At 59.3% G+C, this 25760-nt stretch overlaps 3 protein-coding genes across 3 annotated transcripts in view; 2 read left to right on the forward strand and 1 right to left on the reverse strand.

Annotated features, from left to right (window-relative positions):
• Nucleotides 1-2100, forward strand: part of TUBGCP2 (tubulin gamma complex associated protein 2) — a 24194-nt gene extending 22094 nt beyond the window's left edge. The window contains exon 18 of the transcript XR_006015065.1: nt 2088-2100. The gene's annotated coding sequence lies outside the window, so the exon portion shown is untranslated. The remainder of the gene's footprint in view (nt 1-2087) is intronic.
• ADAM8 (ADAM metallopeptidase domain 8) lies at nt 276-11725 on the forward strand. The gene is made up of 21 exons (XM_042022083.1): nt 276-375; nt 1534-1643; nt 4738-4814; nt 5030-5108; nt 5202-5278; nt 5940-6126; nt 6502-6567; nt 6664-6732; nt 7297-7466; nt 7554-7635; nt 8184-8332; nt 8551-8728; nt 9405-9494; nt 9725-9920; nt 10097-10196; nt 10273-10459; nt 10551-10628; nt 10711-10795; nt 10906-11020; nt 11096-11324; nt 11481-11725. Exons 1-21 carry the CDS (start codon nt 315-317, stop codon nt 11634-11636), a joined length of 2541 nt encoding a protein of 846 aa, XP_041878017.1. The 5' UTR covers nt 276-314; the 3' UTR covers nt 11637-11725.
• Nucleotides 11726-12722: 997 nt separating this feature from the next.
• Nucleotides 12723-25760, reverse strand: part of ERLIN1 (ER lipid raft associated 1) — a 13716-nt gene continuing 678 nt past the window's right edge. The window contains exons 2-12 of the mRNA XM_042022095.1: nt 25419-25574; nt 24470-24551; nt 23940-23986; nt 20416-20477; nt 19018-19143; nt 18040-18113; nt 17548-17606; nt 16925-17016; nt 16375-16464; nt 16000-16079; nt 12723-15847 (exon numbers count right to left, since the gene is read on the reverse strand). Of these exons, the coding sequence (XP_041878029.1) occupies nt 15629-15847; nt 16000-16079; nt 16375-16464; nt 16925-17016; nt 17548-17606; nt 18040-18113; nt 19018-19143; nt 20416-20477; nt 23940-23986; nt 24470-24551; nt 25419-25531 (1044 nt within the window). The 5' untranslated portion in view covers nt 25532-25574 and the 3' untranslated portion in view covers nt 12723-15628. The remainder of the gene's footprint in view (nt 15848-15999; nt 16080-16374; nt 16465-16924; nt 17017-17547; nt 17607-18039; nt 18114-19017; nt 19144-20415; nt 20478-23939; nt 23987-24469; nt 24552-25418; nt 25575-25760) is intronic.

Consider the following 25760-nt stretch of genomic DNA (forward strand, 5'->3'; position numbering starts at 1 on the left):
TGGACCCCCGTGGTGGCTCGGGGGCCGTCCCCATTTCCCTACGGACATTCCCCGATGGCAGCGGACCCTCCTCAGTGCGCCACTGGAGCCCCCGGCGCCCCGTGGGCTCTCCCCAGTTCCCCACGGCCCCCACCCCGTTCCCCGCGATGCCCCGTGTCCCCCCAGCGCCCAGAGCCCCCCGGTACCCCCGTTCCCCGCCGTGGGCGGCCCGTCCCGCCGCGCCCCGCCCCGTCCCGTCCGCGGGGTGGGTGAGTCACGGCGGGCGGGGGCTGCCGGCGGCGCGGCGAGCGGGGGCACGGCGGGACCTCCGAGCCATGGCCCCGCCGCTCCTGCTGCCGCTGCCGCTGCTCCTGCTGCTGCTGCTGCCGGCCCGCGGTGAGCCTGGGGTCCCGGGGGGGCGGCGGCAGCCACGGGACGGGGCGGGCGGGGAGTTTGGGGGGCGTGCGGCGGAACCCCGGCGCGGGGCAGGGATGGAGGCACCGGGATGCAGGCGCCGCGGGATGGGGATGCTTTGCTTTTCCCCCGCGGCTCTCGGGGGGAAGTCCCGGGGTCCCGGGGGCACCTCTGTCCTCGCCCCGAGGGGGGGGACGATGGAGAAGGGACGCCAGAGGCCAGGCTCGCTCCCACGGGGATGCTCCCGGTGCCCCGTCGGGCCGTGCGGGCACCTCGGGAAGGCGAGAGGCGGGTCGCCACCGTCACTCCGACCAGCCGGGGGTCGCCCGTCACTCGGGCGGTGAGGTCGCCCGTGACTCATCTGGCTCCCAGCCGCGGGCGAGGGCCGTGGGCACCCCCAGACCGAGCACCCAGCCCCGTCCGAACCCGGCTTTTGGGGCTCCTGGGAAAAGCAGAGGGTTTATGGCAGATATTCTCCGTTCCGACATCCATGGAAGGCTGGGAGGGGGCTGAGCCACCCAGGCACCAGCCGCTCTCCCAAACAGCCCCCACAGCCGCCAGACGCCGAGTCACACGCGGTGGCATCACCATGGGGAGCTGGAAAACCTCCCTCTGTACTGCTGCACCAGGGACTCGGCGGGGGTTTCCAGCCCCAGAGGGACTTGCTCGCTCACAAGTGACACTGAGAGCTCTGTGGGCGCCGGGCTGGGGGGCTGCAGCTCCCTGGAGCCCCTCAGGGAGCAGCGTTCCCAGCAGGGCTTCCAGGACTTGCCCTTGGGGCTCATCCCTGCACCTTCATGTTGGCTGCTCCCATTTCCCCGGCTTCAGACCCGAGGGAGCGGCGCGAAGCTGTGTGGGACGGGAAGGGAGGGTTTAGGATGAGGATCAGGGAAAGGTTCTTCCCCCAGAGGGTGCTGGGCACTGCCCAGGCTCCCCAGGGAATGGGCACGGCCCCGAGGCTGCCAGAGCTCCAGGAGCGTTTGGACAGCGCTGCCAGGGATGCCGAGGGGGAAGTTGTTGGGGTGTCTGCGCAGGGCCAGGGGCTGGATCCATGATCCCCGTGGGACCCTTCCAGCTCGGGATATTCCATGACTCGATTGTTCCTGGGCATCTGTCTCAAAGCCCTTTGGCTTTCCCCAGGCTCCGCTGCCGGGCGGCAGGAGCAGCTCCCCCATGTCGAGAGGTACGAGACGGTGCTGCCGCGGGAGCTGCCGGTGCCCCGGGGGAAGAGGGACCTCTCTGCGCCTCCGGTGAGTCACAGCTCGGCACAGCCGCCCTCGCTGCCTTCCAGGGAATCTGCCCGGGGGGTTGCAATCAGCAGGGATCCTGTCCCACCACCACCATCAGAGCTGCACCCCTTGACCAACAATTTGGCCAGACCCGCTCAGCCCTGCACCGAAAGAATGACGTGCCGCCCATTTCCTTGCCTTGCTTTCATCCCAGAGGATGGAGATGTTGAAGCAGTTGATCAGATCAGCTTTTCCGGGCTGTTTTGGGTCTATTAGGACCTGCAAACAGTGGGGTGCACTCTTGGAGGGAGGGGCTGCTTTCTCCAGTGCTTTCTTTGGAGACACGACCCAGCGGTGCCACCTCTTACAGACTGGAGTGATCTTGTGACATCTGGTCTTTCCTTAAGGAGGGGTTTGTGAAGCCTCGTGGAGCTGTAAGCACTTTTCTTGCTGTGTTTGCTGAAGTTGGGGCTTTTGTGTCCTTTGGGACAGAGAAATAAGAATCAGAAAGTTGCAGAAATCCACATGAAAGGAAGCCAGTGCTGTTTTTCTTGGGAAACCTGGCAATTTGGGGGAAGGAGTGGGGTTTGAGTCAGGAGTTTGGAGTGCTTGATGTTGACATCCGTAGGATGCCTTGACCTCAAAGATACTTTCCTCATTGCCTTACAGTGAAACTCAGCCAGGTTTTTTTTGATTCCTTTTCTAGACCCAAAAAGCGTCGGATTTTAGCGCCTGGAGGGATGGAGGGACAGGGGACACGTATTCCCTAGTGCCATGCAGCACGTTCCTCTGTGATTCAAACCCTTCCTGATAAGCTAGCTTCAAAAACACTCCCCGAAAGCATCTGTTTTCCCTGCTCTAGAAACCTAAACTTGTCCACGAGATAAACATTCCCCAGGCTATTTAGAGACGCCATCTGTGCCGGGTGTGCGCCAGGCGGCTCCACACCGATCCCCCCGGAAAGGGGAGCTCACCCACCTTGGGATCCCTCTGGAGACGACATCTGCCATGAGCTGTGCGCCCTGGGGCTGTCTGATGGGTGGCACCTGGATTTGGTCTTGGCTTGGGTGGTCCTTGGACATCCCAAACCTGCCTTGCTGAGGGTAGGAAGTCTCCTGCCTTCCAAGCCCTTTTATTTTTTCCTCTTGGAGAGAGGTTAGATTTGCTCTCCTGGTCATCTGGGTGGGGAAGAAGTTCTCGGCAAGGTTTGACCACCACCAAGGCCCTCTGAAACAGAGATGGGTGTTCTCCTTGCTGGGTCCTCCTGTAGCTGAGATGGGCTTGGGCCACCAGGAGCTGGTTCTGGGGTCGGAGTGACTGGGACACCTGGGGTTGGTCGAGCAGAGCCGCCGGCCAGGTGAGGGTTGGAGCAGACCAGCTACACCCTGGCTTTGCTCAAACCCAAAAGTTCATCCCTGCAGACAGGGTGGAGCCCCGGGTCCTGCAGCGCAGGATCTCCTGGGTGCCAGCCTTCCCACCAGCACAGCAGGGAGCGTTGGCAAACCTGGCTTCTGCATGGAAAGGGACTGGGAAAAGTGAGGCCCAGCCCTACTGCGAGGCCTGTTGCCTCTTCCCGCCCAGGGAAGAAACACCCTGTGCTGGGGTGGGACGGGACATCCCGTCCCCATCCTCTGCAGGCTCTCTGGGTCTCTTACTGGGACCAGCTGGAAGAAACCCCTCCTCTCCCTGTGCTCTGGCTGTGGCTCTGCTGTGCTGGCTCAGCACGGCCACGGGGCTCGCAGGGCTGCTCCCAAAGCCTTCCCATCTGGAGCCCTTGCGCAGCCCATGCTAATGCAGAAGGGGGTGATTCACAGAAGATCTGTCAGGACTTTTTATTTTAAACTTGCCCTGCGGTCATCTCCAAGAGAGGCTCCCTGACCCAGCACCCCCTTCCAAGTGCTTTCCTGCCATTCCTTGAGACCTCTTCTGGCCTCGGCCTTGCCAACAATAACAAAGGATGGCTTTGTTGGCGGACACGGGTCGGGATGGGTGGGAGACGCTGTTCATAAGAGAAGAATTTTCCAGGGACCCGCGAGCGCGCTGGCACGCCGGCCTGGAACTGCAAACCAGGGAGAATCGGGGGCAGCTGAGTGACAGGCAAACCCTCTCACCTGGCCCCGCTGGCGCTGAGTCAGCAGGGCTTTCCGCTCAGCCTGGCTCCTGCGGGGTGCAGATCATCTCCCCGGGAATGCTGAGCCATGGTATGACAGCCGGTGCTGTCTTCCTCCCCAGGGAGAGGCAGCACACCTCATCCCTGAGGAATGCTGGCCCCATGGGAAAGGTTTGCTTTGCCTTTGGCTCAGCTCTCTCCACACCTGGGTTCTGCAAGGGCTGAGGATGTGCCCCCAGAAGAGGTGGATGTGCCCTCAGGAGATGTCTCAGGTCCCTTGTGCCAAGGGCACAGCCCGACACGGGACCATCAGTGTCTCCCAGTGACCCCAGTGGGATGGGGCCTCTGGAGGTGGAGATCACAAGATACCCCAGAGGGAAACACTTTTCCTGTAGGAACATCTCCATCCTCAGGGTTTGGGGCTCAGCTGGCTGAGCCACAGCCACCGTGACTCCCTCCCACCAGCAAAGGGGATCTGGGACACAGTGACACTAAAATCTGCTCTGAGAGGCTGCGGAGAGCCAAGGGAAGGTGGTTCCCTAAATGCGAGGTGGTGTGTTAGATCAGTCAGGGAGGAGGGGGAAGTCTCTGCTGATAAGAGCCATAGGGATCTTTGTGGTTCGGCTGATGAGTAAGTGCTGAACTCAGGCCCCAGAAAAGGAGCTCTGTGACTGATGAGTAGGAAACCTCAGTCCCTGGCACGGCCATCTGCAGCCATGTGTCAGACACGGGAAACCAGACTTTGCTGACTCTGTCTCCTTGCGGGTGACCTGTTCTTCATCTCAGGATGTGCCGGGGATTTGCGTTATTGCCCACATGCTTTCTTCCTTCTCTTCTGATTTCCTGTGTCTGCTGGATGCCCCCAGGGCGAGCAGCCAGGCTCCCGGTCCCACAGCGGGGCACACACAGACCTCGTCCCCTCTCTGGGCGGGACAGGGGCCTCTCTGGGGCAGCTCTTGCTCCTGCTGATGGTGGCTCTCTGATGGCACCTCTCTTCCAATGCAGAGCACCTACCCGGGCCACGTCGTGTACAGCATCCGTGCCGAAGGCAGGGAATACCTCCTGTGGCTGGAGAAGAACAGGTGAGTGCAGCTGGGCACCGTGGGGTGGCCAGGGTTGGGTTTGCATCCCACCTTTGCCGTGAGCAATCCTTCTCCAAGGCCTGGTGTCACTGCACTGGTGACCTAAGCCTCAGCCCAGAGCACTTTGTTCCCTCCTTGCCAAACCCACCTTGGGGGGTCACAGTCCCCACAGACCCCAAAGCGGGGTTGCTGCTGATGCCCCATCCCACCTGCAGGGCCCTGCTGGGGCAGCACTACACCGAGACTCACTACTCAGCCGACGGCTCGGAGATCACGGAGAAGCCGGACACCCAGGTACAGGCAGGCTCGGGGGGAGCAGCTTTCCCACCCCTGTGGGGGCCCTCCACGCCGGTGCAGCCCCCACACTTCTGCCCTCTCTCTCGGCAGGACCACTGCTTCTACCAGGGCCGCGTGCGGGGGCACCCCGGCTCTGCAGCGAGCATCAGCACCTGCGGCGGGCTCAGGTAGGGCCCCGGCTCCCTGGAGCCCTGCTCCAGGCTGGGAACAGCATCCAGCCTCGGCACATGCCCCGGTGAGCCGGAGTGACCGAGCCCCGGTGACCGGGTGTGACCCAGCCCCGGCCGTGCTGATGGAGTGAGAGCTCAGCTTTCCCCTGCGGAAGGGAAGATGACATCCCTCTTCCTGCTGGAGGTGCTGACCCTGGCTGGGTGCCCGGCAGGAAAGGCGCACGGCACTTTTGGGGGGCTGACTCACGGCAGTGGGGTGAGAGTGGAGCCCTGACACCACAGGAGCTCCGGGCAGGAGTGCCCTTGCTGGATCCATCCTGAACGGCTCAGCTGCTGAACGCCGGGATGTTCCTTCCTGTTGCCTGAAGCACCGGACACTCCCTGTGCCGTGGGTGCCGTGCCACAGCTGCCCCCTCCCAGCCCAGCAGCCGGCTTGGCAGCTGTATTTTTATAGAATCCCAGAATGGTTTGGACTGGAAGGGACCTTTAAGACCTTAAAGCCTTAAAGACACCTTCCGCTAGACCAGGGTGCTCCAACCTGGCCTTGGACACTTCCAGGGGTGCGGCACGTATCGCAGGCGCTTTCGGGGGTGTGTGTAGGGTCTGTCCGCGTCCTGCCCGCCTCCCCAGAATGACGCCTGCCCCTCTCTCTCCGCAGCGGGTTTTTCCGGGTGAATGGGACCACCTTCCTGCTGGAGCCGCTGGAGGGGGCCGTGGCCGGCCGGCACGCCGTGTACCGAGCAGCTCACCTGCGGGGCAAGCGCGGCACCTGCCGGGAGCCCGGGGCCACCCTGGAGTACGACCGCGAGCCCAAAATCCCTGCGGCCATGAAGCTCTACCGCTGGGTAGGGATCGCACGCCCGCTCCTCCCTGAGCCGGGGCGTTCCGTGCCTCCTGGCCGTGCCCCTCTCCCGCGAGTTGTTGGCTGGGGTGGCTCCTGGTGGGAGCAGGCCCTCGGACCCTGTGCCATTGGCAGCAGCATCCTCGCAGGCTACGGGCTCTGTGGTGCCTGCAGAGCCTGGTGTGCTATCCCGGGGGCAGGTTTGGGTTTCCCAGCATGCAAGCTGGAAGTGGAAACCCAGCAAAGCAACATCACAGAGCCGAGCTAGGAGACCTGCTAACCTTGGCAGATCCTCCAGGATCCAACACACCCCATGGGAGGGTCAGCTGCCTGGCTCGGTGAGCTGCAAGTTGAACCCCACTTTGCTCTTCCCTTCCAGAAATCCGGCCCGATACAGAAAGGTCCCCGGTACGTGGAGCTGGTCCTGGTCGCGGACAACCAGGAGGTAAAGTGGGCTGGACTGGTGCCTGTGGGTTTGCTGTCATGCCCTGCAGCGAGGAGCTCAAGGCCACCCTGGAAACCTCTCTGTGTCCTTCCATAGTTCAGGAAGCACAAGGACCTGCGCACCGTGCAGAACCGCATGAAGGAAATCGTGAACCATGTGGACAAGGTGAGCCCAGGGCTCTGGACCCGCCCTCCCAGCCCCAGTGTGGGCACAGAGGAGGTGGCAGAGAGGTTGGCATGGGTGGGCTGGTGGAGCTGGAGCCAGTCTCAGGCCCGCAGGGGGCTGCTGCAGGGTGACCGCTCCCTTGGCCAGCCGCACGTGCAGTGTGGACATGGCAAACGGCTCAGCTCTGTCCATAAGGGAAGGGAAATTTCATCCTGTAACCCCTGGGAGCACATCCCGTGGCCACTGGAGCGGCTGCTAACAAAGGCAGGGATGCACTGGAGCATGGCAGGTTTCCTGGTGGCTCTGCTTCAGCCTCGCTTGTTGGTTAGCAGTGTGGGAGCAGCATCCCAGCCTTCACCAGCCAGGAGGGAGCCCAGAGGCCTGGGGGGAAGCCCTGCCCACACCATCACCCCACCCTGTGTTATTTATTGAGGGTGACAGAGCTGATACTGCCCAGTGAGGAGCGTCCTGGGCTCGGCTGCAGGTCCCCGGGGCAGGTGGGACCTTCCCTCTGCTGCTGCAGCCCAAATCCAGGCTCTCTCTGGGCTGTGTCCCCCACTCCAGCTCTACCAGCCCCTTCGCCTGCGGGTGGCCTTGATCGGCCTGGAGGTGTGGAACCACAGGGACAAAATCACAGTCAGCCCCAACCCAGAGGTGACACTGGACAACTTCCTGCACTGGCGGGAGTCGGAGCTGCTGAGGAAGAAGCCCCACGACAACGCCCAGCTGATCACGTAAGGACAGGGGGCCACCACCTCGCCACCCTGCCAGTCCTGCTGCCGCCCAGGGCATGTGGCCACTGTGGCATCTCAACCCCACAGGGGCGTCGACTTCCACGGCAACACCGTGGGGCTGGCCAAGAAGCTGGTGATGTGCACCAGGGACTCAGGCGGCGTCAACCAGGTGGGTCCTGTGGTCTGCCCTCCCTGCACTGCAGCTTCCAGAGCCACTCCCTCCTCCACTGGTCCCCAGCTTTCCCCCTCTGCAGCCTTAGGGCTGGATTTGGTCCCTGGCATCTCTGCCCCCTGAGTGACTGACCCCCAGAGAAGTGCTGGGGCCGTGGGCATCCAGCTGGGCTCCCAGAGAAGCTCCATGGACACAGGAGCTGGGATTTCAGGAGGCTCTCAGGTGGCTGGGACTGGCTGTGCTCCTCATCCCTCGCCAGGTCTGTGGGAACAGGAGCAGGAGTGATTGGCTGTAGTTCCTCTGGCTGTCCAGACCCACCACCAAGCATTGCTTTTTTGGAGCAGCCACTTTGTCTAAGCTCACTGACAGCCCTGAGAGACCAGTCTGGGGGTCTTCAGGGGCCACGGGACTACGTCCAGCTTGTGTCTTCCCTTACCTGAGCATGGCAGCATGAGAGGACACCTTGCAGAGCCCTGGCGGCCCCATGGAGAAGCTGTGGGGAAACCACAAGGGCGCTTAATCCACGCTGTGCTCCTTGTCCCCAGGATCACAGCACAAACCCCATCGGTGCTGCATCCACCATGGCTCACGAGATGGGGCACAACCTGGGCATGTCTCACGACGAGGACGTGCCCGGCTGCCGCTGCCCTGTGTCCAAAGCTGACGGGGGATGCGTCATGGCAGGGAGTGTTGGGTGAGTGAAGGAGATGGGGGGACATCCCTGAGCAGCAAATATGCTGAGGTGTCCTCTGGCAGCATCCTGATGGGGTGAAACCCGTGAGATGGCCAGGTCTGGGTGGACATTCCACCCCACCCCACCCCACGCCGCTGCAGTGCCTCTGGGCCTGCCGGTGGCCCGCCAGCTCCCCCCGGGCTCTCTGCTCATGACCGCCTGGTTTTGTGTCCCTCCAGGCTGGTCTACCCCAAGCTCTTCAGCCGGTGCAGCGAGCAGGACATGTGGCAGTTCCTGGGGGACCCCCGGACCAGCTGCCTGCTGAACGCCCCGCGGGCGGACGAGCTGTACGGGGGGCCGGTGTGCGGGAACCAGTTTGTGGAGCGGGGAGAGCAGTGTGACTGCGGCACGCCCGAGGTAGGGGGGTCTCCGAAGGGCTGCACTGAGGGTGGGCGGCAGGGACCAGAGATCTGTCCAGTGGACTCTCCTCTTGTGCTGCTGATGCTTCTGCCAAGAGATATCTCACAGAGGATATTCGTGTGTGCCCCCCTCATGTGGCTGGCTGGCTGTGATTTTAGCCTAGGAAAGATGGACACCCCCCCATGTCCTCCAAAGAGGTGACCCAGGAGGGGACATCGGGGCATGTTGTTCTTTCAAGAGCTGTGCTCAGCTGTTCTTCATCCCTACCAGCCCATCGAGGGGGGGAATTGAGACAAACAGCCGGGCAATGCCTCTGGGATGAATCCCTGGTCACAGCCCTGTGCTGGGACCTGAAGGAATGCCCCCCCGATTCAAGGAGCACAGAAATGCTCATGTTTTCTCCTTCCTGGAGACGTGCAAAGGGGCCCAGCTCAGGCTCCATCTTCTGAAAAAATCCCTTCTGGTCCTTTGGTTTGGTGTTGGTAATGGGGGTGAAGAGGCAGCAGGAACGGTCCCCACCTGGGATGTTGTGGTGGCTTTGCTCCTTGGTTCAGCCATGGCAGCTACACTGCTGTGGGCACCTGGTGACACGGCCACCTGGTCCCCTCAGAAAAGAAGGAAAGGGTCCTTCCGGGGGCTTCCAGGAGGGTTTCAGTCCGTCCCTGTCTTGCAGGAGTGCTCAGACCGCTGCTGCAATGCCACCACGTGCCAGCTGAGAGAGGGAGCCGAGTGTGCCCGAGGGGAATGCTGCCAGGACTGCAAGGTACTGCCGCCCACAGGGGACCAGCTCGGCAGGAACTTAAGTAGGGGAAGAGCCGGTCCGAGCCTTGGAGGTGTCTCTGTGCTGTGCAGTAGCCCAGTCAGCAGCAGAGTGTCAGTGTCTGGACCCACGGGGTGCTGGGAGGCGTTTCCCAGACCGGGGTGTTGCTGTGCCGCGGTACCCGGAGATGTGAGAGCGCCCAAGCAGCGCTGGCATCCCTGTTTTCCGTGCAGGTGAAGGCTGCAGGTGTGCTCTGCCGGGCCAGCAAGAACGACTGCGACCTTGCCGAGCACTGCAGCGGCCTCAGCGCCGAGTGCCCCGAGGACGTGTTCCAGGAGAACGGCGTCTCCTGCCAGCACGGCAGTGGGTACTGCTACAACGGGGCCTGCCCTTCGCACGGCGAGCAGTGCCGGGCGCTCTGGGGCGCAGGTAGGGCCCCCTCCCTGCCCACCCTCCTGCCCCACCTGCTGCGGGATGTGCCCGAAGTACTCGGGCCAGCGCATCGCCCGTCCGTTCCTGCATCCCGAGCTGTGGCGCTGCCGATCCTAAAGCGCGGCCGCTGGCGCCGGCACAGCTCCGTGTGACCCTTTCCGTGCGTCCCGCAGAGGCGCAGGTGGCTCCCGACGTCTGCTTCAAGCACAACAGCGAGCAGCACGTTCACCTGCACTGCCTCACCGAGTACGGGAAGCAGCCCTGCAGCCCCAAGTAAGGAGCGGGGCGGGGGGATGGCCCAGCCCGGCCGAGCTCTGCCCGCTGGCGCTCACGGCTGCGTGTCCCGCAGGGATGTCAAGTGCGGCACGCTGCTGTGCCTGAGCGACAACACCCAGCCCATCCTCGGCAGCGGCTACTACTCCTTCGGCTACTACTTCGGCCGCTTCAAGTGCAAGGCGGTGATCGCGGGCAGCGACGCCGGCGAGGCGGCCGAGCTGCGGCTGGTGCCCACCGGCGCCAAGTGCGGGGAGGAGATGGTGAGAGCCGTGCGGGGCCGGGCCGGGCCGGGCTGGGGGAGGGTGAGCGCCGGCCCCGGGGCAGCCTCAGAGCCCCCCTGCCTGCCCCCAGGTCTGCTACGCCGGGCGCTGCCAGAACCTGCTGGTCTACGGCGACAAGAACTGCTCGGCCAAGTGCAACAACCACGGGGTACGCGCTGAGATCCCTCCGCAGAGCTGCTGCGGGCCCCGGCCGCACGGCCGCCACCCTGACGCTTCCCCCCTCCTCCCAGGTGTGCAACCACAGGCGGGAATGTCACTGCGACCCCGGCTGGGCAGCGCCCTACTGCGAGCAGGAGATCTCGGGGATAGCCACAGGTACGGCCCGCTCATCCCGACGCGTGTCCCGAGGAGGGAGCCTGGGGAGGGGGCTGGCACCGGCTGCGAGGTGCTGCTCCATCCCCAAGCGCCCGGGTCGCTCCCCACAGGCAGCAGCAGCGTGGTGCTGGCGGCCGTGCTGGCCGTGCTGGCCCTGGCCGGAATCCTGCTGGGCAGCGGCGTGGTGCTCCTCAGAGCCAGGGCGGCGCGGCGCTCCCACAAAGGGTAATTCCCGTCTCCGCTTCCCTCTGAGCTCGAGGGGTGCCCGGAGCAGCTCCACATGGTCCCTGTGTCCCACAGGAGCTCCAGCGGGACTCCCTCGGGCCTCGCCAACCCGCTGTTCCAGGAGGGCGGCCGGACGCGGCCGTGCCGCCGCCAGCTGTCCAGCCGGGACATCGGCCAGCCCAGCCTGGTCAGCAGCACGGCGGCCCCGCGGCCGGCCCGGGCCCAGAGCCCTGTGCTGGCCCTGCAGCCATCGGCACCCGGCCCCCAGGTGCCACCTCGGTCCCCTCCGGGATGGCCCCCGCAGGTACCCGCCCCTCCCAAGCGGCCCCCCGGACCCGTGCGGGGCACATCCGCGGGGTGGCCCGGGCTGGTGGCTCGGGGGGCCCTTCCTCTGCTCCCTGCCCCGCTCCGGGTCCCTCCTGGTGCCCAGGTGAGGCAGGCGGGTCTCTCCTCCCGCCAGGCGCAGCCGAAGCCGCCCAGCAAACCTCTGCCAGCGCTGAAGAGCAAAGTGCCGAGCCAGGGCGAGGGGCCGCCGGCACCGTCCCTCCCACCGGCACCCTTCCAGCGCTGTTCCCCGCCAAAGGTGGCCCTGAAGCCGCCCCCCGCCAGGAGGTGACCAAGGATGCTCCCCCGCCACCGCGGCCGGCCGAGGGGGGCACAGCTGGGTGGGTGGCACAGCTGGGAGCCATCGGCTCGCTTCCCCCCTTACTTGAATTGCTGGCCGGCCCTCTCGGACCCTGCCCGGGGGGCACCAGTGTTTACAGATCCTCGAGTTGTGCCTTAATGGACTTGGCAGCCTCACGGCTGTCCCGGGGGGAGCCGTCAGCCGAGGCTTCCCAAGGAAACTAGGAGCCGGGACAACGCCAGCTCCGGTTTGGAGCACTGCCCCACACCGGCCCAGGCTCTTCTGCGCCCTGGGAGCTGCTGCTTTCTCTCCCGACGTCCTGAATGTGTCCTGCTCCTTCTGCCCTTCCCTGCTGGAGCTGCGGAGGGGAGCTCCTGGCATCCCGGGGCAGGAAGAGCGCTGCTCCGTGGGGACCGTGCCCCAGGAGCACTGCCCTGGCTGGGGACACCACACGGCGGGGTGTCACCACGGGCTGTGGCAGGTCCAAGCTGGGCTTGGCCTCCCCACGGGGCTTTTTATTTCTGAAGGTATTCCTTGAGTTACTGTTCAAAAGGGAATTCCCTGGGAGCCTTTTTACTGCAGCCATTTATTTATGACCCTTATGTGACCATTTTGAGCCACTTGCTGTAAAACCAGGCATCCCATTTTTTATATAATTTAGGTTTAAGGCTTTTATACCAATAAAGACTGAAGCTAGAAGTGTCATGGGATATGTCTGGGCAGGAGGGGACAGCAGGGTGGCAGCAGGCAGGGAGCTGTGCGGGGAGCAGGGAAGGGGGAAGAGGGTTGGAGCTGAGCTCCCCAATCCAGTGCCAGAGCCACGGGAACTAAACTGCAGTACATTTTGCCAGCCACGAAGAGCCAGGCTGCCCCAGGGGCTGCAAGACGCTGCAGGGAGGCCCCTCATGCTCAGCACCGTCCTGGCTGGGGCCTGCTTTGAGCCCAGGGGGCTCCCAGGGTGGCAGTCGCTGCAGCTGAGAACATCCACACCACAGAGTGCTGCTGCACGGTGAGAGGTACAGGGGTCCCCCACTTCGTGTGTCACCAGCCCTAGGACACATAAAACCATCCAAAAAATGTTAACAAAATAATTTTATTCTGCTTTATCAAAAGAACTTAACACTGTGAATGTAAACCTGACCATATGTATCGTGTTTCCTTAAGGAGATGCAGATCCAGGGGCAGACCCCCCTAGTCACAGCCCCACACAGGCTGTGGGAGCGGAGAGAAAAGCCAGTTCAATCCCAAAATCCTGGCTGCAGCCGTGTCCCTGCTCACAGCTGGGGCTCAGAGGGCAGCACAGCCCCCGCCAGGGTGCCACAGCCGTGGCCATCCCCTCCTGCACACTCTGGGGTTGCTGCAGCAGCGGCTGGGGAAGCAGGGAGGGTGGGGGAGGCTGCTGCAGAAGGCACTGAGCATCACACATGCTGCTGCAGGACCTGGGACCGTGGGAGCAGCCCCGGGGAGCCCTCAGACCACGCGGGGAGGTGGCTGATGCATACGGAGGGACACTGAGCCAGTGACAGCCACTTAAGGCAAAGCCATGCACCCGCCCGGACGGCGCAGGGAGGCACAGCAAGGCTCGGATCCAAAGGGAAGTGGCTCCTCCTGTACTGGCTTGGAAGGCTTTCCTGCTCCCTGCATGGACATCTTGCTCTGGTCACTGCAGGAGAGGTGTGACCTGCCTGGTCATTGCTCCCAGCAGTTCCCCTGGTGCCCTTGTCACTTCCAGGCTGGCAGAACCTACCCTGTCCATCCCAGCCATTCCTGATGCCCAGTGCATCTGTCCAACCCCAGTAACACACGAAGAAAATCACAGGGCCTACATCCCTGCCAGCATTCCCTCCAGCAGTGCTTCTAGCCTATAAAGCCTGTCCTCATCCCAAAATCCAACCAAAGCAGGTGCTGCCGGGGTGAGGAGAGGCCGCGTGGCAGGGCAGAGATGAGACTCCACTGCTTCCTCAAAGCCCATCCCACAGGAAAAAGGGCACTCTACAAGCCAAGTAGCATTTCCAGGAGACATTTCAAACACTACAAAACACACTGCCACCCCCTCTCTGCCCTGGTGCCCTGGACCCGGCTCCTGCCAGGGCTGGGTTGGAAGAGGAGCTGGTATGCTGGAGCAGAGCATCAACTGAGCCTTGGGAATTTGCAGGCAGATGGAGGACAAGAAAGACCACCCAAAACTGCTGCAAAGTCCCACAGTTATGTCTTACACCCTGCAGGAGGGGCAGGGCCAACACAACCCTGCTCTGCCCCAGAGATGGAGGAGAGGCAGCCAGGGCAGGAGCAGAGACAGCAGCAGGCACCGTGGGTCACTGAACTTCCTTGTGGAGGGACAGTGCCCTCCCTGGAGCCCAGCCACACGGGGTGGGGACACGGCACTGCAGAGCCCGAGCCCACACACCTCCTCTGGGGACATCACGAGCACAGGAGAAGCTGTTTTGGGTTGAACCTATCTGAGTGGCAGGAGCTGAACACATCCCTCCCCTTGCCGTGAGGCTGCAGATGGTGCCAGGCACAGAAGATCTCAGTGGGCCGAGTGCCTGGAATGCCACCACCCTCCAAGGGTGGCACGGCTGCTCCGGGGGGACAGGACAGCAGGAAGGATGCAAAGGTGACCTGGCTGGCAGAGCAGAGCAGGTCTCTGAACATGCAGCAGCTGGGGTGCTCCCAGCTGGAGAACCGCATTCCAGCTCTTGCCAGCTGCTCCCCCAGCCGTCGCAGGCCGGATCCTCACAGACCACGAGGAGGAGCAGGTCCTAGGAGCAAGCACATCCTTGCAGGCAGAGGGTAGGAAGGAGGAAAAGTGGAAAGCAGGTTGTCCCAGCAGATTGGCCCTCCCCAAGCACATCTCCCCCTCACCGTGCCACGGCACACCAGGAGCAGGGTCGGATGTATCACAACGCAGATCGGGACAGAAGATCCGCCTGCCAGCCAGCCTGGCCAGGCACGAGAGGAGCAGGGACACGCTCCTTGCCACGGCTGCTCAAGGACATACAAAGCAGGTCCCGCTTGCTGGAGCAGCGGATTTTGCACGGAGGAGCAACGATGCCTCGCCTACTTTGCAGCTGAAGTGTCAGACATCTGATCTGCTGCACAGTAGGGTCCTTTCACTCTTCTCTTCCCCTTCACTTTGCCAGCATGGCAGAGCAGTGGAAATTCAGCCCCCTTTCTCTGGTGAATGACTTACAGGGAGGCTGGAATCTGAGCAAAGACTTGCCAGGCTCTGTTCCCAACCAGCTGCTCCGAGGTGCTCCTGAAATCTGGTTTAGGAGGCAATGAGACTCAGCCACCCAGTGGGAACACCACAGTCAGTCCCAGGCAGCCTGTGCGAGGCTCTTGCTTGGAGAGGAGGGTTGCACAATCCCTTCAGAGATCACTTCCTCCAAATCCGTATCTAGTGCTGCTGTCTACAGGAATATTATGGCTATGCAGATCCTACTCCAATAACCTATTCCACACCAAAGCACTCCTCGCTCTGAGCAGGAACACGCTGGCCAAGGAGAGCCCACTCCACCGGAGTCCTTGAGGAGAGCGAGACAGCGTCAGCAGAAACCTTCACCAAGCGAAGCTTCAGTGGCAGGACAAGGGGAACCTCTTCACTCAGCCTCAGCCAGGAGCACTGGGCAATGACCAGTGTGCAGCAACACAGCACTCAAAGCCACATCTCCTTCCTCCAGAGTAATGCCTGCTAAATAACTGCACCTACCCCGGGAGGCTTTCCTGCTGTCTGTCGTTTAATATTCCAGTATAGGTATGTTAGTACAGGATTATCCCTCCTTCGGAAGCACCAACTTAACAGGGGGAGAAACGGAAGAGGCAGAGCCCTTGCAATCTGTTGCTAGAAGAAAATCACCCCAAGTGGCACCTATACACAAGATGTCCAGGCATGTGCTGCATCCGCCCCTCCGGCACAGGGCCTCGTCCCCGGGCACAGCCGGGCTCGCTGCTGAGCTACACCGGGTTCCCTTCTGCCTCCCTCAGCCAGCTCTCTCCTCGCCTCTGAGGGGGCTTTCTCCAGAGGTCTCCAGGGCCTCCTGTGCAGGAAGGCTGGTTTCGTGGGCAGTCCTCAGGCTGGCCTGCTGGAAGGCACAGGAGTCCAGGAACACACCAGGGATGCGGTCGCCAAAGTACAGCTTGCTGTTGGCAGCGATTGCCTGGTACTTCATCAGCTCCAGATACTCAGGGGTCAGCTTCAGCTACAAAAAACAGAAACCAGAGACTCTAAGAGACAACTTTCTGGGCCCTGCAGTGATAGGTTTCATGTCAGGCAGCTGCCTCCTGGGGTGTGGGCTGTTAAATCAGCTTTTCACAGAGGAAAAGAGTGAGCGACCAGCTTCCCAGCGCTCACCTTGTTGGAGTCAGCCAGCTTCCGAGCAGCGTAGTACTCTGCATCAGCTTTTGCCTTCTCCCTTGCCAGGAATGCAGCATCTGACACAGCAGCAGAGGAGGGACAGGAAAGAAAGCATTAGGAAATGACTGGTCCCATCACACTGAGCACCTGAGCCCTCATCCCGTGGGGACCAGCTGACCCAGGAGTGCCCGTGACAGCCTGGCTGGCCCCGTGCCTGCCCTGCAGCTTCCTGGAGAGTTCCATGCACAGGGCAGGAAAGCCCCCAGTGCCCAACCTTGCACCTCTGCAGCTCCCCTGATGACTTGTGCAGGTCTGAGGTTCCCCTACCTGCCACCACCCCCAGCTGGCAGACCGCCCCAGCAGCGTGGTTACCTTCAATCTCAGAAATCCGCTTCTCTGTTTCCTTCTCCATGATCTTCTGCTGGTAGTGAATCCTGGCCACCTGTGCAGCCTTCTCTGCCTCTGCAATCACAACGGCCCAGCTGGTAAAGTTGCTCCCCAGGGCTTGAGCACCAGCACCTGGCTGCAGGATCTGCCACACCAGGAGCTGGTTCCCTGCTCCCTCCCTTCCCACTCAGTGCCAGTCTGTACTCCGAGCAGCTCAGTAACAGGAAGAAACGCAGTGCTGATGGCTGCAGAGCTGACAGCCCATTTACAAATGTGATCCCTCTGGCACAGGGACATGGAGCTCCAAGCCCAAGCAGTTCTTCCAGCAGAGTGATTTCCTCTTCCACTGCAGGACAGAGGTGCTCCCTGCTCTGCTGCTGAGGGATTTTCACTCAGATGTTCAAAACAACTGCTTGCACAGCCTGGCTGTGCCTCCCTCAGGGAGCTGTCAGTGATAGAAGACAATGTCCTGCCCCAGCTCAGCAGGGAATGCAGGAATGGAGGCTCAGCCTGCGACATTAATTGGTGACGTTACCAATGAGCGCTTTCTTCCGGTCCGTCTCCGCCTCCTTCTCCACCACCTTCTGCCTCTGGGCTGCAATCAGCAGCTTGGTCTTCTCAGCCTCCCTGCAAGGGGAGAAGCATTATCCTGGGCAAAGGGAATGAGGAGCAGCTCTGCATGCCAGGAGAGGCCATGGGGACAAGAGGCCAGCCAGCTGCCAGCTCCCAGCCGCAGGGACTGGCTCTGTCTGCAGCTGTTTGAGTGCGTGCACAGGCCAGAGGAAGGGATCACCCCCTCTCCATCCGGCACTGCTGAGGCCACAGCTGGATGCAAGCCCAGTCTGAGGCCCTCAGGACGAGGAGCAGGGCAATGGGGGCTGGGAGCTGGGCTTGCTCAGCCAAAGGTGAAGGGAGATCCAACAGCATCTCCTTCTGCCCAAAGGCATCCCAGAGATCCTGGAGGGGAGCTTATGGGCAACACACCAAGACCCCTGAGCCCTGATTTCAGTATGGAAATGGAAACCAGAAGGCACAAGTGCACCTGGCCAAGCACACACTGCCTGGAGCTCACCCCTCCAGGGCAGAGCTTTCCAACAGCACTGTGCCTGTGCAGGACCCTCAAAACTAATTAATGCAATTTCATGTCCAGCTACTCACATTAGCTCAAAGTTTCTTCGGATGGCCTCTGGAATTTTGGGTTTTGTAACACGCACAGCCTGGGAAGGAGAAAAAGGGAGCACATTTTGAATGAAACATTTTGATGCAAGCTGCATAACCAAGACATGTCTCTGCAAAACCAGCTGCAGTGCTGTGGACAGCGGTGCCTAATTCTCCTGTGGAACACTGCTGAGCACCAGCACTGCTGACCAGAGGTGTCCTACATTCCTATCTCCTGCCATCCATTCCAACCCACTCCCACCATGGGAGGTGGCTCCAAGCCCCGTCCAACCCGGCCTTGGGCACTGCCAGGGATCCAGGGGCAGCCACAGCTGCTCTGGGCACCCTGCGCCAGGGCCTGCCCACCCTCAGCATAAAACATTCCCCTTTCAGTTTAAAACTGTCATTCCTCGTCCTGTCACTGCAGGCTTTGTTTGGCAAAAAGTCCTTCTCCACCTTTTTAAATCTCTTTATTGAAAGGCCACAACCCACCTGGATAGTGAGACCTGGTGCCATGACATTGAGGTCTTTCTGCAGGGCCAGCTTCAAGTTCTCATCTATCTGATCTGTGTTTGGAGGACAAAAGAGAGACCATTTAGCTTCTCATCCTTTCTCCCATAGCTTGTGTGGCAGAGAGCTGGCCTTGAAGGGCAGGTAACTCTACGGTGTAAGATAAAGATGCTTCCTGAGACCACTCAGTACATTGATTCCCTTCCTATGTCCCCTGAAAAACATTCCCAAAAGGAGAGTCACTTGCTAGTGACTAGGGAAGTTCAGCTATTGATCAATTTGCGTTACCTCAGCTAAGTGCAAATGGCCTGCAGCACCCTCAGCAGGACAGAATGCTCAGAGCCTGTGGTAGAAGTCTATCCCTTCTCAGCACTCAGACTTGGAGTACCTTAATATTAAAATTCTGACAACCTTTTATCTTCCATAAGCCGCTTTTCCCCTGCTCAGCCACTCAAGAAGGAACACAACCTGTTCTGTCTTTGGGACACAGGTTCACCAAGGAGAATACAACCTGTGCTAATTCTTGAAGCACTCCACCTCCCTGCCAAAAACCTTCCAGCTCTCACTTGTTAAAAGACAGCCAGGAGGGAGCTGTGAAAGTACAGAAGTGAATTCAGGAACAGAGCAGGGGCCTACAGGCAGAAGTAGAACAAGACAAATCCACTGTCATAGTGAAGGCCACGGGCATCACTGCACACACAAGAGCAGAGTGGCTGCTTTGTGCATCCAGAATCAGTGGGAAAAGACTGAAACCAAATTCTCACATGCAGATGGGGAAAGACAAAGACTAAAGTTACAGGGGAAGTGGCACATGGATGGAAAAGGAACTGGATTCTAGACTGCAGCTCCAGCACAGGGGCAGTTTGCTCCCAGGGGCCAGCTGTAACATATTCCAGAGCAGCACAGGGAGGAGATTCCAGGGGGATCCCAGCTGGGATCACCCAGCTGCCATCCACTTACCAAAGAGCTCGATGTACACTTCCTGCAGGGTATGGGCGCTGCAGAACTGGTTCAGCTCGTGGTGGATTTTGTTGAAGATCAAGGTCTTGTCGTAGTCTGCGGTGTAGTTCCGCACGATGTCGTACACTGGGGAGGGACAGAATCGCCACGGGTCACCACAGACAGGTGCCACCACGCCAGGGAAGGAGTGCAGCACTGGGACAGGGGTCTTCAGGAGTTGGGTAGTCAAAGCCACACTGCCCTGCCCAGCTGGCAGGGAGAGGCCTGCTGCACACCCACTAGGGCTGCTGGGATTACACAGCTTCCAGGAGCAGCCATGGCAAGATGCACTGCCTGGTCCTGTTCTATCATCTGCATAAACAGATGAAACAGCAAAGCCTCACCAGGACTGCACGCACAGGAACAGGAACTGCTGGGAAGTGAAAACAAGGATCATTCCCACTATTTAAGCCAATCAGATCCTGCATCAAAAGGAGCACAGCCAGCCGGTAAGGGGAGGGGATTCTCCCTCTGCTCCTGCTGAGACCCCACCTGGGATTCTGTGCACAGTTCTGGTGCCTCCAGCACAAGAAGGACATGGAACTGTTGGAGCAGGTCCAGAGGAGGCCACTGAGTTGCTGAGGGGACTGGAGCACCTCCCCTCTGGAGCCAGGCTGGGAGAGCTGGGGCTGCTCAGCCGGGAGAGGAGAAGGTTGTGTGGAGAGCTCACAGCTCCTTCCAGGGTCTGAAGGGATACAGGGAAACTGGAGAGGGACCCTGCAGCAGGAACTGGAGGGACAGGACACAGGGAATGGGTTCACAGTGCCAGAGGGGAAATTTAGGTGAGATATATGGAAGAAATTGTTGGCTGTGAGGGTGGGGAGGCCCTGGCACAGGCTGCCCTGAGAAGCTGTGGCTGCCCCATCCCTGGCAGATGTCCATCTCCATCCCAAGGCCAGGCTGGACGACTGGGCTTGGAACAACCTGGGATAGTGGAAGGTGTCCCTACCCATGGCACGGAGTGGAACGAGATGGTCCTGAAGGTCCCTTCCACACAAAACCTTTCCATGACTCCATGAATTACAACAGGGATTCACCCTGCAGTGCCTCAGCAATGCTGGCACTTTGCATGAAGCTGTGCAGCTGCACAAAACAAGCTGTCTGTGTCTTTGGCTCGCTGAAATAAGAAGGTAAGAGGTTCCTACATGGGTTTTGTCTCTGTAGTTTTCTCAGGAGCCGAGCTGGAAGCCCCTGGGATCAATGCTACAGGACTGGGAGCTGTAAGGGTAACAAGGAATGGAAACAGACAGGGAAGCTTTCCAGACATGGAAAAGGGAAGTCCTGCAAACCAAGAGAGAGCTGCCACAGGAGGAGTGAAGACAATCACAGCTCTGCTGGTTGAACCAGGACAGGAAATACCTGCATATGGGGCCAGCTTGTTCACAACTTCTATTCGGTCAATGTAGATCATAACGCCCCCACTGCAAGGGAAAAGAGAGTTCACCAGTCACCGCTGCAGCTGTTAACAGTTTACATACTGAAAGCAAAGGCATCTTTATCCCTCTTTTACCATATTCTGAGCATTTTGCAATGAGATGGCAGTGAACCCCAGTCCCTCTCTCTGCATAAATCACAAGCGTGCTCCAGCAAGCCTGCAAAGCACTTTCCTTTCCCTCTGTGATCTCCTGCTCGAGCAGCCAAAGGAAGATGTTCCTGAACAGGAATGTAGCTGCAAGCAGCAGGAAAGCAGAGAGGAAGGAAACAAGGGCAGTAGGTGACACCTGCCAGCAGCAGAGCAGACACCAAATGCAGACACACCTCAGCTCTCCTAGGCAGCAAACACATGTTCCATAGAAAGAGCCCTTAGTTTAAGTCACACAGTCACTAGCTCCAGCAGGAGCTCGGCAAGGCCCACTAGAATGGAAGGAACAAAGCACTCGGCAGACTTCAATCCAGGTGCCCAGGGCTCTCCAGGAACACCAGAAGCACCCCAGCAGAGGGAGCCTGCAGGCAATCCTCTCCCCAGGGGATGGCGTGCTGCCAGACTGGCAGGGAAAAGGGGCACTCAGAGCTCAGGCTTGCCCCTGGCCTCTGCTCTTACTGGTGTGGCTCTGAGAAAGTCATGCCCAGCCCTGGGTACCTGTAACACCAGAGAGGACAAACTCTACAGTGAAGGAAAAAACCCGTAACTTTCAACTGCTCTAAGTCTCTTGAGAGCATGATTTCAAAGCAGAATACTCTTGTGATACTGTCCTTGGGACAAAGGCATATGACAGACCAGAAGCTTTAGCAAGAGCTGTTTAGAGACAACTCATTCCTGGCAGTGAAACTCCCACATTCCCAAACTCAGTCTCTGGGATGTTTTAACTCAAACATATCCCCCATGACAAACTCCATTTCTTTTTTTGCGGATCTTGGTTTCTGGCAGCTGAAAGCCAAGTCTGCAGAAAAACAACCTGAACTTGCCTGTGCCTGTGCTCTTTTGGAAAAGGCCTCCAAGCCCAGCCTGTGCTTGCTCCAAACCTGCTTCACAACAACTGTGAGCTATAAACACTGGTGATGGAAGGACCTCGTCTCCTGCAAATTTGGCATTTCGATTTTAAAGGGATGTCAGAAAGAAAAGGAGAGGGTCTGCAACACCCTGGATCCTATCAGGACTCATCCACAGCCCCGTATCACCTCCCAGGCAGGAAAGGCTCTGGAATGGCACCTCAGGCCAGTGAGGACCGTCTGACTGCAGCACCACCTTCCACAACAACGCTGCCGAGGATCTCAGCCAGTGTGGGACACTAACTCGGATATTATCCACTGTTATTCCATTATTATGGCCCAGTGTGGTGGGGGATAAGTGAATTTTATCAGTCCTGCTGGTCATGCAATGGCTTTGAGGAAACAGGTGCCACTCAGACCCAAAAGCGTTGAGGGAGAGAGGAACAAGGAGAAGTCCATAGGAAGTCTAAAAGGAGCATCAACACATTGGCCACGTGCACCTGGAAGAGGTTTAAGCACCATCAGGCAGCAGTGCTGCCTGACCTGACAGGACAAGGAGACAGCATCCAGAGAACGCCACAGAAGATGGACACAGACAGGAAGATCCTGGAGAGCCTCAGACAATTCAAGACCTAACTCAGGATTTAAAATCTCTATTTAATGTGTTCACTTAATGCTGCCAGGTACAAACAGGACAGGTAAGGCAAAAACTGGGGATGGGACAGCCACACAGACACTCAGAAGCTTCCTGACACAGATAAGGATACAGGGAACGGGAATAGAAAGATGGCGGAAGAGAAACCCAGCCTTTAAAATCCCATGGTTTAATATGTAAATACAAAACCTTAAACTGTTCAGGACCTGTTCTGGTAACAGACTTTGAACTGGGACAGTGCCACTCCAGGTGTGTTCCATTTGTTATTTATGAGCTAGTGTTTCACTATGGAAATGTGGATGCAAAGCTCTGGCATCGAGCACCCGCAGACTTTGGATCTCAAATGCAGCAAACCAGGAGGCTCCTGCAGCAACACCCTAAAAATGGACAGGCCTACTGGGACCTTTGGTCAGGAGTGTATTCAATTATTAACTAAGAACTGCTTTCACCAGCTGTTTGGTGGTTTAAAGCCCATTTTTACTGCCTGTACCTTCCCAACCACCTGCATTGCACAACGGAACCCCACAAAGATGAAATTCAACGGGAATTTCATTTTTAGCTCCTAAATCAAAGAAGCACAGGATGGCTGAGGCTGGCAGGGACCTTTTGCTTGGCCTAAAGACTGTGTTCACCTCACTCTAAAGGGACTCTAGACAAGGCTCTGCAGTGACAGGACAAGGGGGAATGGGTTCAGACTGACAGAGGAGAAATTTAGGTGAAATATATGGAAGAAATTGTTGGCTGTGAGGGTGGGCAGGCCCTGGCACAGGGTGCCCAGAGCAGCTGGGGCTGCCCCTGGATGCCTGGCAGTGTCCAAGGCCAGGCTGGACATTGGGGCTTGGAGCAGCCTGGGACAGTGGGAGGTGTCCCTGCCCATGGCAGGGCTGGCACTGGATGGGCTTTGAGGTTACTTCCAACCCAAACCATTCTGGGATTCCATGAAAGCTGCAAGACTGAACAATAACGTTATTTACAGATATTCCTGAAAAAGCTTTGAGATCTAAAACTAAAACCATGAGACCTTTATGTTAATATTTAACCCCATGTGATGTCTTAAGCTGAATAACTCCAAGAAAGTTAATATGAGTTAAACCTGATCAAAATTAACTCTGGTTTATTAATGTTGCCACCAACACTGAACTTTTAATTTCAACGTGGTCACCACGTGTCATCACCTCAGTCACACTGATTTGTTTTTCTAAACAGAAATTCTGTAGAGGACCCTGAATGTAAAAGACAAGGAGAATCACCAGGGTTTTTTTATCCTGAAGAGTCATCACTTTAACTTGTGGATGAACCAACACAACAGGATCTGTAACCCAAGTCAACCAGCCCTCTCCTTCTGCTTGTTACAACTAAGCAGCTCTGAGCTGACAGAAGAATCAGCCTAATTATGCAGCAGGAATTTCATTTGGAAATGAACTTCCTCCCATCAGGAGGATTCTCACTCACTGTTTACTTCTGCCCACCACTGGGGCCAGCACTTGTATCAGCCACAGGACTCAGGGTGGAGAGAACCAGTGAGGGCAGAGCAAAGCACAAGCAATGGGCTGTCAGAGCAACCGAGGGGAGAAACCCAGAAAAACTCAAGGTAACACCACAATAAATGCAAATGCTCTCTGAACAGCAACTCCAGCAAGAGCCAGAGTGTTCCCTCCTGAGCCTCCTGCTGTTACAGTGGGAAATACGTGTGACGTTGGGGATTGGTTTCATGGTAGCTGCCTTCACCTTCCAGCCCCGTGTCCCAGCAAACGACCCCACAGCATGCATCTAGAAGGAACACAAATGGAAGCCCTACCTTGTCCCACAAGGCACATTCTTCACTTCATCAGTCTGCAGCGTGGTCTGCAACACAAACACAGCCAGCGCTCACACGCCGCTCCCTCCTCCGGGAAGGTCCTGCTGTGCCAGGCTCTCACAGCGGGAACACAGAGCCAAAAACGTGTCCTTTGCCTCCCCTGTGATGCCTGCAGGTGTGGGCAGAAGGCAAAGCTTCTCCTCACCTGCCTTTTGGGGGATGCACAGGCAGCTGTGCCTGTTTCCCTGCTCGGGGCACGCTCAGGCATGGGGTGCTCCTGAGGAACAGGGACAGCCACAAACATGGACTGTCCTCCCCGAGCAGGACACTGCCAGTCCCAGCCACACACACATGTGCTGGGGAGGGCTTTCCAACAGGACAAACCCCGGCTGTCTGCTGGCACCGAAGGCAGAAGGAACGTGGGGATTCCCAGGAGCTGCACATCCCAGAGCCCCTCTGCAAACAGCAGGGCCACCCTCCCCAGAGCTGCTCCCCCTCAGCCTCTCCCAGGGGAGAGAGAGGGCACTGACCTGCACGGATTTGAAGGTGGTGATGAAGGGGAGCATGATGTGGTAGCCAGGCCCGCTTGGGCTGGTCAGCAGCGCACCGCCCCTGCAGAGAGGGAGGAAAACAGGGAAAGGCTCAGGAGGGGGGAAACAGCAGGGGCTGGCCTTGAGGGCACACAGGGACAGTTCAAACTGCCGGGGGTCACAGCTGGGGGACTGAGGATTGCATCAGAGCCCCACACTTGCCAGCAATTCCCCAACAGAAGGGCTGAGTGCACCTGATCCTTGCCTGCTGCAACTTTGCTTGGGGCCTGTGAGCCATTAACTCTTGGAGAAGGCAGCTATTGCTAAACCCTCCCAGCATTGCAACACCACACAGAGCTGCAAGAAGGCAGATTTCTCCTCCCTAAATAGTTCGCTGGTAACCATGGAAAAATCCAGCCGTGGATGCGATGCTGCCAGTTTGGATTTCGGCACAGCCCCTTGCCCAAAGCACAAAGAAAAAGCCCCCAGGTTCTCATGCTCAACACGCTTGTAACTAAAGGGAAACAGCCCACGGTGGTGAGTGGGAAGGGCAGGGAAAACATTCCAAAGCACCTCCACAGCGGGAGCTCTGGCTGAGTAACAGTTTGGGACAAAGGTGATGGCTCTTGCTGGCACAGGGAGAGATCAACAGATGTGAGAAGGCACGATGGAGCAAGAGCTATGGTCCTCTGAGCTCTGAAATCCAGTCTGTGAAAAGGGCAGGGAGGAAGGAGAGGGAGGAAAAGCAGCTGAGGGTTCAGAGACCCAAAGACAAGAGAGTTCTGCACGGGGCCAGCGTGTCTGGGACTCACCAGCGCAGGCGGAAGGGACCAGAAATAACAGGGGCTGCACACCCAGGAGGAAAAAACCGGAGGGAAGTGCAGGATAGAGCAATCCCTGGGCCCGGGGATGAATCCCAGCTCCGGGAAGGCTCCCGGGGGCACCGTACCTGTAGTACACGGCCAGGTGTCCCTCCTCGACCCTGTGGATGGCGGAGTACAGCAGGAAGACGAGGAGCCCCGTGGCAGCCGCGGCCGCGGCCCCCGCCTGGGCCATGGCCATGCTCGCATCCCCTCCCGGCGCCGGGGGCTCCGCGGGCCCGGCCCTGCCACAGCAACACCGTCAGCGCCGGGCGGCACCGGCCCGGCACCGCCCCCGCGGCCAAGGAGACACCCGCGACAAACGCCACGGGCCAGGACACGGCCGTAGGGTCAGGGCCCGGCCGCGGAGGGCGGCACCGCCCGCCCCGCCCCGCCCCGGGGCTGCGCCGGAGGGACCGCCCGGCCCGCCC

The sequence above is a fragment of the Corvus kubaryi genome, unplaced genomic scaffold, assembly GCF_017639235.1.
Source record: "Corvus kubaryi isolate FWS band 111438036 unplaced genomic scaffold, C.kubaryi_AGA036_p1.0 126, whole genome shotgun sequence".
Classification (NCBI taxonomy): Eukaryota; Metazoa; Chordata; class Aves; order Passeriformes; family Corvidae; genus Corvus; species Corvus kubaryi.